Consider the following 9,891-nt stretch of genomic DNA (forward strand, 5'->3'; position numbering starts at 1 on the left):
CTGGCATTGCCACTGCTGTCCTATCTCACAAAATGGCCGAAGCTGTTCCTTCCTGTGACTCTTCCTGTACTGCTTCCCCAAGCAGGATGCCCCACCTGGAGGCAAAGGCCTCCATGGCGGCAGCAACCACCCCACACAGCTGAACTTTCCCTCTAATTTGACGCTGATGGACCCCAGTGTGACATAACAAGGGGCAGGGCCATCCCAGTATGAGGTAACTGGATGGGGCTGCCTCCAGTGTGACATAATTGGTGGAGTGGGGTGGGGTGGAGCAGGGCCACTGGCTCTAAAAGGGGGAGCCTTGGGGCAGGTGGTCCTGGTGAGGGTGTCTGTGGTTGTTGCAGGCTGCTCTGGTGTCTTCCAGGATGTTTGGCTTGCAAGTGGACATTGGCATGCTGCTGGAGCCCCTGGGCTTCATAAAGGTCCTCCAGTGGGTGAGTAGGGCTGGGAAGGCCCTGGGGGAGGCTGCGTTTCCTTCATGGGGCTGTTTTTCCTCCTGGCCTGGGCCTTGCTTTGCTCCTAAGCCTCATCAGGGCAGGCCTGATTAGGAGCATGCCAACAGGCTGCTGGCTCCATGCTTTGTATTGCAGCTGGTGGCTGCTCAACGAAGCTGCTCTTCAGCCAGCTCTTTGGCTGGGAGGGGAGAAAGCAGTTCTGTAGATTAATAGGATTATGTATTAATTACAAATGTTGTAGCTACTTGTGCTGCTCAGTATTGGTATCTTGTGTCCTGGGTACTGTGGGGTTGAGGTTTCCCTAGTGAACAAAGGGAAAGTAAGAGCTACAGATACTGAGTGTGGAGCAACTAGCTGCTTTAATGTACAGTTATGGGTGTCTGAGACTCCTAAAAATGCTTATTAACTGAGAGCTGCTGTGCTGGCTGTTCCTGCAAGCATTCAAATTAAAAAAGGTACCTCTGCTATAAAGCTGAGAAAAATGCAGACAAAACTTTCAAATTGCCTTACCAGTTATGTTGCTCTCTTTTCTTGGTTATAGAAACTCAACACTTTCATTCCCTCTTGACATCAGATAAGTTTCCCGTCACTAACTTCATCCTTTGCTTACTTTTTCACTAGCTATTTTTGCCAGAAGTTTAGATTTGTTTCCTCTGAGCTCTAGTGATGTATACTAATACGGCTATGTGTGCACTTCTGTAGATCTTTTCCATTTTTGCTTTTGCAACCTGTGGAGGCTTTTATGGTGAAACTACCCTTTTAGTTTCCTGCAAGGGTGTGGTGAACAAAACTGTAACAGCTGCTTTTGCATATCCATTCAGGTGAGTGTTATCTCTTCAGTTATTACTCATTATATGCTGATTATATTTTCTTTGCTTTCATCTTTTTCTTCGTGATTGCTTATGCTGTTAATTCTTTTACATAAAGTAAACCACCTGACTTTCTCTGTGGTAGTTTAAAAAGTGAATATTATAACTGCTCAAAGCATTGTGATTATAAGAGCCCTACAAAAACAAGTAGTTAGAGGGGACAATTCATTCTGTTACTGCTTTGAATTGCTCTACCTTAAACTACCTAGCAGTATGTAAAAGCTGCAAAATTGATTTAATCAGCAAAACAGCACAATCTTAACAGCCTCTTTCTTCATCAGTTTGTAGTTGCTCTGGAGGCATGACTGTGTGATGTTTCTGCTGTACAGCAAGCTCTAACCACATGAAGTATATTATCTTTTCTAGGCTGAATACTGTTGTATTTAGTGAACCAGATCCAGAACGCTGTGGTGGTACTTGGACTGACAGCTATCTCGTGGGCAACTTCTCCTCTTCTGCACAGTTCTTTGTTACACTTGCAGTGTTGGTATTACTCTACTGCATTGCTGCCCTTGTTGTATATGTTGGATATAAGCATGTGTATCAACACAATAGCAAGTTTCCACTAACTGTAAGTAATACTAAGATTTTTAATGTCTTGCCTTTTAAAAACACAAAGATGGGAACCACTGCTAACACAAGAATACCTGAATTTATGAATATTCAGTAGCTCCAAAAGATAAGTGGAGCTTGTATCAAATGTCTTTCATGTCTACAGCACTTTAGCAGAAAATAGAAATCTATGCCCTTTAATATCCATGGTATGTTACCCTGTTACTGAGCCAAAAACTGGAGTGAAGCTCATTCTTAGGTGAAGAGTGTCTTCACACCTTCTTTATCATGTATTTGAATATAGATTTGTTCTGTAGGGTGAGCCTCTTCTGTTAGTCACTAGGAATCTCTCCTCTGTAGAGCACCTGCTGTGCAGATGTGAGTAGCAGAGGGGAAATTGCTATCTTGTGAATTTTATTCACCTTAAGTACTAAATCCATGATCCTCAGAATGAGATAATCCAGAGCATATCCAAAAAATGGATCTAGTGACCTTTCAAGCCAAGTCTTAGCGTAACAGCAGTGTAGTCTTAAATCCTCTGCTTTCTTCTCCCTGCTGGGTAGCCTAGCTTTGTGAAACTTAAATTTTTATAACACATGTCAGGCATCTGATCTAGATTCTAATTTCTTCCAAAGGATCAGATTGTATGCATTTTGTATCTATCAAGCATAAGTACAGTTCTATAGTTGATAATCAAAGATAATCAACTGTTGTAACTACAGTATTGTTAATGTCTACATGTGCTTGTGCTTATTAGTACTGATGTGGTTATTTTGATATAACTGATGTAGTTTCTGCCTTATTTTCTTGTGTATATTCATGCAATTTTTTTGAAAACCTTATAATGAATGCTTTTCTTCTGTAGGACTTAATTCTCACTGTCATAATAACCTTTCTGTGGCTAGTCAGTACTTTTGCGTGGGGAAAGGCACTTGCTGACATCAAAATATCCACGGGTGCCAGTATTATTTCACAAATTGACTCTTGCAAAGCACCAGGAACAACTTGTCATTTTGTTTCTGTGACCAGAATGGGAACTCTGAATGTGTCTGCGGTATGTATTTCTTACACCACATGGTGTACAATAAATGTGTTACAGAATTAGTCAATAGTACCTGAGAATCCCATCCTACTGATCACACATGTTGCTTCAACTTAAGATTGTTTTATGGGATATCGGTTGTTCAGGCCTAATACAGTGGTAAACATTGATTAGCATTCATTTATTTTTTTTTTAAAAGGAAACTTCTTCCTTCAAGGAAATGAACAGAAATGACTTGTAGGGTCTGTCTCAGAATTATTGATATGGTAGTTCCATAAACACTGAAGTTGCCATACTATTTCTATCTCTAGACTAGAGCACCTTACTATGTTGCTCAGCCACCCAAATGGCTTGCTGACTTCTCTAAGTATGGAGGAAACACTATGCTTTCTGCTCTCCATTTGGTGCTGAGCCTAGCTGTTTTTAAGTGCATGAACTTTTGTGAACTTCTGCACATCAGAGGTTCCTTATAACACAAAGATTAGTATGGAGCGCCCGTTTTTATAGACAGAACTCTTCCTCACAGCAGGGCAAATGAGGCTCATTGTATGATTGTCCTAGTAAATTTCTCTTTTTAGAGCTCTGGTTGTTATAATTTGGCCCAATAATCAGTTATGCGCTCTGCATATGCAGAGGTACCGAGAGACTGAAAAAACTTGTAGAACTCTGTCCTTTGTATGGAATAAGTTGACTATCTGATTTTTTTCAAAGTCTAGTTAAAATACCCTGTAATATTTGAAAGCATGTGCCAGTTTCTCCTCCCAATTAGAGGTTCCGGAGATAGCTATTGTTTCTGGCTTGTTTTGAAGTCATAATCTGTGTTCTTGATGTCAGTTCTTTCAAGCCTAAACTCACTTTTTCTTCTCTTACAGGTATTTGGCTTGCTTAATACGGTTTTGTGGGGAGGAAATATTTGGTTTGTATACAAGGACACCAACTTGCACAACCAGTCAAACAAAATTTCTCAAGTTGTAGGAATATATTCAGCTCAAAGGATATGAAAATGAGATGATAACTTGAAGTGCTTCTGCTTTCACATCACATTGCCAAGAGCATGGAACTATTAGGATTTCTTTTACTAATAACTGATAGTACAAAATGGAAGTCTATACAGAGTATTAGCTTGACATAAGGTCTCTGTAATTTCAACTGAAATGTTATCTTGAAATATATTATGCCTTAACAAAAACCTGCACAACTTTGTACAATCTTTAAAGAGCAAAATGTTGAGGTTATATAAATGCTGATGCTGTGGGTAGAGTTCTTATGTTACCCTCACAGGAGGGATGGGTAAGGAGCAACTGCATTGGGGTTATTACTGCAACCTATTTAGTTCTAATAAGCCTTTAACAAAAATGAAATGTAAATGCAGCTATGATGCGGGAAATTCCAATGAAAATGTAGTTCAGCTGCCTCCTATGATCACTAACTTGCAGAAGCTATATCAGTAAAACTTGAAGCTTTGTCATAGTTGTAGGCATCATCCAGTGACTTGCAGATGATCCAGATTACTGTATAAAATCTGTTAACAGGTCTGACTGTAAGGGTGTTATTTCTGTGTTTAATGTGTTACTACTAAATGCCTTGGGACAAAAAGACTGAGTTTCAATAAAAGATCATTTCTCAAAGATAATCTTATGTATGTGTAATAGCTGACTTAAATGTTAAAACAAAAAGTATGGCTTAACACTTTCACACTTTGGGACACTCAAGCTAATGTATTCTAATAGCTAATGTCAGAGTTTCTATGACTCCCTTTGCATTGTGTGGACAGTCCTCATAGGTGGAAGGACAGGAATACAGTTAGCTGAATATGACCCATTCCTTAATATCCCAGTCTTTAGTATTGTTCAGTTTATTTCCATTTATTTGGAGCACTATGAGTCATCTTCTTATAGACAGCCATAGTGTGATGGTTTTACATAGGTGGGCAGCTGAGCACCACCACAGCTCTCTATTGTCCCCCTTCTTCAGAAGGAAAGGGGGAGAAAATGCAAAGGGCTCAAGGGTTGAGATAAGGTTGGGGGATTCACCTTCAATCCTTCTTGAGGGCAAGAGGATGTGGTGATTGCCCAACAGTTACCATGATGGGCAAACTAGACTCTAAGTAGGGAGATTGGTAGTAATAGGCAATAAATTTTACTAAAGAAATTAGGAACAAAGGGAAGAAATCAAAACCACCTTCCCCTCCCCATCCACCCTCTTTTATCTCCTGGTCCTGCACAGGAGAATGGGGTTTGTGGCCAGTCTATAGCACTTCATCTCCACTGCTCTTTCTCAGTCCCTCCCATGGGATGCCATCCTTCCTGAACCAGTCTTGCAGGGGCTGCCCACAGGCAGCAGCTTTTCAGAAACTGCTCCCACATGGCTCTGTACCACAGGGTCCAACCCCCAGGAGCAAACTGCTCCAGCACGGGTCTCCCGTGGGCAGCAGCTCCCCCCAGACCCCCTGCTCCTGCGTGGGCTCCTCTCCATGGGCTGCAGCTCCGGCCCGGGGCCTGCTCCTGCAGGGGCTCTCCGTGGGCCGCAGCCTCCTCCAGGCCACATCCACCTGCTCCACCGGGGGCTCCTCCACCCATGGGGGGGCTGCAGCGTGGAGATCTGCTCCGTGTGGGACCCATGGGCTGCAGGGGGACAGCCTGCTCCACCAGGGGCCTCTCCACAGGCTGCAGGGGAACTGCTGCTGCCTGCCTGGAGCACCTCCTGCTGCACTCACCTTGGGAGCTGCAGGGCTGGCTCTCACTCCTCTCTCTCCCAGCTGCTGTTCTACAGCAGTCTGTGTTTCCCTTTTTTAAATCTGCTCTCACAGAGGCGCAAAAAATATCGCTTATTGGCCTGGCTATGGTCAGCTGCAGGGCCCTTATCTGACATGGGGCAGCTTCTGGATTCTTCTCACAGAAGCCACAACTATGGCCCCCTGCTACCAAAACCCTGCCATGTAAACCCACTACCCATATGAAGATACTTGACTTTGTGAATTGCACAGAAACAATGTTTGTTTTGATTAATAAACAGACTCCTGTTCAATCTCTCTGATTCCTTTAAACTGTGTCATCAAATAAGCATATGCAAGCTACGGTGTGTGTAACACAAATCTTAAGTGTTCAGTGTACTACAGCTACAGCATTTCTGATAATGCATTTTCACACTGAAGAGTATAATAAAAGTAGTATGACAAAGGTGCCTTCAATCCTTACTGCTGTGATAGATGCAAATGCAGTATCTTTTGGGACATGGCTTTAGCTGTTGCTGATCACGCAGAGGAGTTCTTACGCTGATGCCTTCAGTTGTTTTTTTTGGTGGGTGTGTTGTTTTGTAGACTATCTGTTAGTCCTGCAGACTAGAGCTGCCTGCTGCTGCCCGTTTTGTTACTTACTGTGGGTATTCCTTATAACCATCCAGCACAAACTGTGCTCTGCAGACGCTTTCATCTAAAGGGCAGATGAAACCACCAAAGCCTCATTCTTTGGCAGTGATGCTTGTGTCAACTTCACGCTCAAAGGTCTTCGAGCAGTTGGTGACTGGTGTTAACACACTGATTGACAAAGCTATCTCCTTGCTATAGCCTTCCTTGGGCCTATTTTAGATGCAATTAGCCAGGATGTGTATGCTCTGCTCGTAGTCCTACATTCTTGGCACTTCCTTTGCATTGAATGATCACAAGATGACTCCTGGCTGGGTTAGCGTTCTGTCATTTTAGTAATTTTAATTGGGTCTTGAAGCTTCGTTGGAATTATTGATGTTAAAAGATGAGCCTGATCTTTTCTTTAATCTCTGCTACTAGGTCATACCCAGCAGAATTGCACTGAGCTATAAATATAGTGTGAATCTTCTGGAAAGGCTGCATATACAGTAATTACAATGCTTAGGTGTTAACTAATGCAGAACATGAAGCTTTTATCAAGATTTAAAGTACTGTGCCAGACAATTGTTTATATATACAAGGAAGCACTGTCTTGAAGTGGTCTTATATTAGCTGCTCTCCTGCCTTTCAATAACTCCTGACAAAAAATGACTTGTGATGTCCTTTCTGACCTCTTCTCTTGTATCAATTCTATGTTCCAAGTGCTAACTTTAAGCCTCAAATCCTCATTCCTCCGTGAAGAGATTTCGTTTATCATCTAGCACTGCCCTGAGCTGACAGTTGTCACTGATGGCTTCTTTCGTGATAGTATGTTTATATCACCATGTACAGTTGGGAGGAGAGAAACAAAAAAGAGCTGATAAAAAAAAATAATAATACTTTGTTGTTGCTGCACATAGGGCTTTTATTTTATTTTATTTTATTTTTGCATTTTTTTGTTTGTTTGTTCTTTTTTTTTTTTTTTTTTTTTTTTTTTGTGGTTAAGTCAAACCAATTGAGCCTTATCAACTGTTGTTTTCCTATCAGAATTGTAGACACCTGAGATACAAAAGCCATGTGCTATTTCATCATGATGAACAGCCTTATACAAGTGGCTCAGTCGGGAAGATAGATAATATTTAGAAGTTTTAGTAATTCCATTGCTGTATTTTTAATTCCAAAGCTAAATCTGGAGCCCATTAGTGTTTGTCACCTGATCAAAGTGAGCACTGCTTTGACCAAGGTTGAACCAAGTTTTTTTTCCAGAGGTCTCCTCTTTGTAACATTCTTTTCTTTTCTAACATCTGATGCATCATTGTTTGCCTTTGTCCCTTGTTTGTTTGTTTTGTGGTGTTTGTTTTTTTAATTTTTAACCAGAGGCTCCCTGCTTGCATTGTGCTTGTTTAAAGTATGAATTTCATCCTAAAATCTAAAACTTCTATGAATTTTCTTATTGTCCAAGTTAAAAAACACCGCTACTTATAGACTAATCAAGCTTTTCAATCTCATAATTCTTTGATATAAAATATCAAATATATCGGATATAATTTGATGAATGTATATAATTCATCATATGTAATTCTACATATGGTACGTATAAAACTGTTTTTTAACCTTTAATATTATTTTTAACAAAAGCACGATCCCGTCTATTTATCTACCACCTGCAGCTCCGGTGCTGTGACAAGCTGACTGTGTCCCAAACAGCGCTGCTGGAGACATTCGAGCGGCTTAGTTATAAACTGGTAATTGTGTGTACTTCTGCACATGAGAGCAGGGATGGATTAGATCGGTGTATGCCTCGTTGGCTAAGGTCCAGCCAGCAGCTGAAGCCAAACCAGAGCTGGAATGCTTTTGTTTCAACCAAAACTTAAATTTAATGTGGTCTGCTTTTACAAAGGTGTTTTATGAAGAGGCATTTTTGTCCTCAGCAGGGCTCAAACTTTCTCCTGCATTTTTTGCAGATGAAACAAGTGGGTCCCATCTCTGGAGTGCTTCCCTTGGAAGGCAGAGAGATAAAATACGGCAGGGCTACAACTGGTAAAATACACAGTGACAGATTCAGCGTTGTGTTGTGAAGAAATTCGAGCCGATGACTGCACGCGTGGCGTGCTCTGCACAGATAAACGTTAGCAGTGCTGAGGTGGATGTGCTGTGTAGTCCTCAGCCAGCAAGATTTCCGAAAGAAAGAACAGGCACGTGTCCCCTTCTGGTTCATTAGGATAAGGCTTGTTTTGCTTTGCGCGGGGGGGGAGACTGGAGCAGAACACCGCCTGCTTTGATGTCTGCTCGAGTCCTGCGGCTGGGATGAGATGGAAAGCATCGTGCAGCAGGAGCAAGCAGCTGCTCGCATTTACGCCGGACACCCACAAAGGGCTGAGAAGCCTTTGCCTTTGAATTGACATCACGTTCACGCTGGCAGCGCTGAGATGCTCAGTGCCTTATTTACTCATGAGAGCAGGGAAGGAAAAAAAAAAAAAGACTGCTGAGTGATTTACCAGCTTTATCTCGGCTGCACAAGAATCACTGCTGCTAACAGGAGCTGCAGTGTGCTTGATCCCTCTGTACCGAGGGAACAAAGGGCCTGGAAATCTGCCAGATCTCAAAAGGTGTCCTCAGCTGGCAGCAGTCTCTCTTGCAGCCATCAATGGAGCAAGCTCATAAAAATCCTCTCAGACTGCCTAAATCCTTCTGGTAGCAAGTTATGGTTATGCAGCCCCGGCAGGTGAACTGAGGGGTGATACATGGTGTGACCGTGAGGCACCGTGAGCAGAAACCTGTGGCAGGAAGAAAGGCTGGAGGGTGGCAGTGCAGGAAAATGGAGCTGGGGGGTCACTGTGGGGTACCAGAGGGAACTTCTTGGCCAACAACAGAATCCTGCTGGCATTTGGGGATGCCTGAGGGTGGGTTCCCTCTCCTCCTGTGACATTGGTGTTCATTGCAGATAGTGGAGGTGTCTTTGGGTTGCCACGTCTCATAATTCATCCTCCGGTGAAGGAACCTAGCTCAGTGTTGCTGCTGCCAGAACTGCAGCTACCTGTGCCCCATCAGCAGCGAGTGGTTTGTACTCGATGCTATATCCTGCCAAAATCTGAGTGATTCCTCATTTATTCATAAAATGCACTCTTATCTTTTCTTGGCTTATGAATTTATGTTGGTGCTGCCAGCTGCATTTTCTTCTTACCTGTCTGCTGGGCAATTTGACTTAATGCACTCATCAAGGAGGCTCTGTACTGATGCCTTCAGGCCTGATTCACAGGCTAAGTAAAAGCTGGTGCGGCACAAGCGCTAACAAATTTACACATTTCATTTCAATTTGATTCAAAATTTGATGTAGTTTTATCTAGAAGTAGCACTCTCCAGTCCTCAGCTTTGCTTTCTCCCTGCGGCTCACGATCCCCAGCTGTCTGTCCCAAAGCCCCAGGGTCATTTCTTGCATTGTGAAGCAACCACAGTTCTACCTGCTGCACCTCCCCGCCTCGGCATGGTGTGCAATCAGTTGTTACACATGCCGCTGTTCCCAGCTCCTTTTTCATTTACCATTTATGCATATCATCCCCTAAATCATTTTCCTCTGCTGACTTCAAATCTAATTCTCCGCCACTTTCTGCAGATACAGCAGCTATTTTT

At 42.6% G+C, this 9,891-nt stretch overlaps 1 protein-coding gene across 1 annotated transcript; it reads left to right on the forward strand.

Moving 5' to 3' along the window:
* The first annotated feature begins 275 nt into the window (after positions 1 to 275).
* On the forward strand, positions 276 to 4,551 carry SYPL1 (synaptophysin like 1). The gene is made up of 5 exons (XM_068669781.1): positions 276 to 434; positions 1,158 to 1,276; positions 1,691 to 1,895; positions 2,742 to 2,930; positions 3,791 to 4,551. The coding sequence occupies exons 1-5, from the start codon at positions 366 to 368 to the stop codon at positions 3,917 to 3,919; spliced, it is 711 nt and encodes a 236-aa protein (XP_068525882.1). The 5' UTR covers positions 276 to 365; the 3' UTR covers positions 3,920 to 4,551.
* Positions 4,552 to 9,891: the final 5,340 nt, after the last annotated feature.

The sequence above is a fragment of the Anas acuta genome, chromosome 1 (assembly GCF_963932015.1).
Source record: "Anas acuta chromosome 1, bAnaAcu1.1, whole genome shotgun sequence".
Taxonomy (NCBI): Eukaryota; Metazoa; Chordata; class Aves; order Anseriformes; family Anatidae; genus Anas; species Anas acuta.

Coding starts and splice junctions, on each gene's coding strand:
- SYPL1 (XM_068669781.1), top strand. CDS start 366: ATGTTTGGCTTGCAAGTGGACATTGGCATGCTGCTGGAGCCCCTGGGC. Junction 435..1,157: donor TCATAAAGGTCCTCCAGTGG/GTGAGTAGGGCT, acceptor GCACTTCTGTAG/ATCTTTTCCATTTTTGCTTT. Junction 1,277..1,690: donor GCTTTTGCATATCCATTCAG/GTGAGTGTTATC, acceptor TATCTTTTCTAG/GCTGAATACTGTTGTATTTA.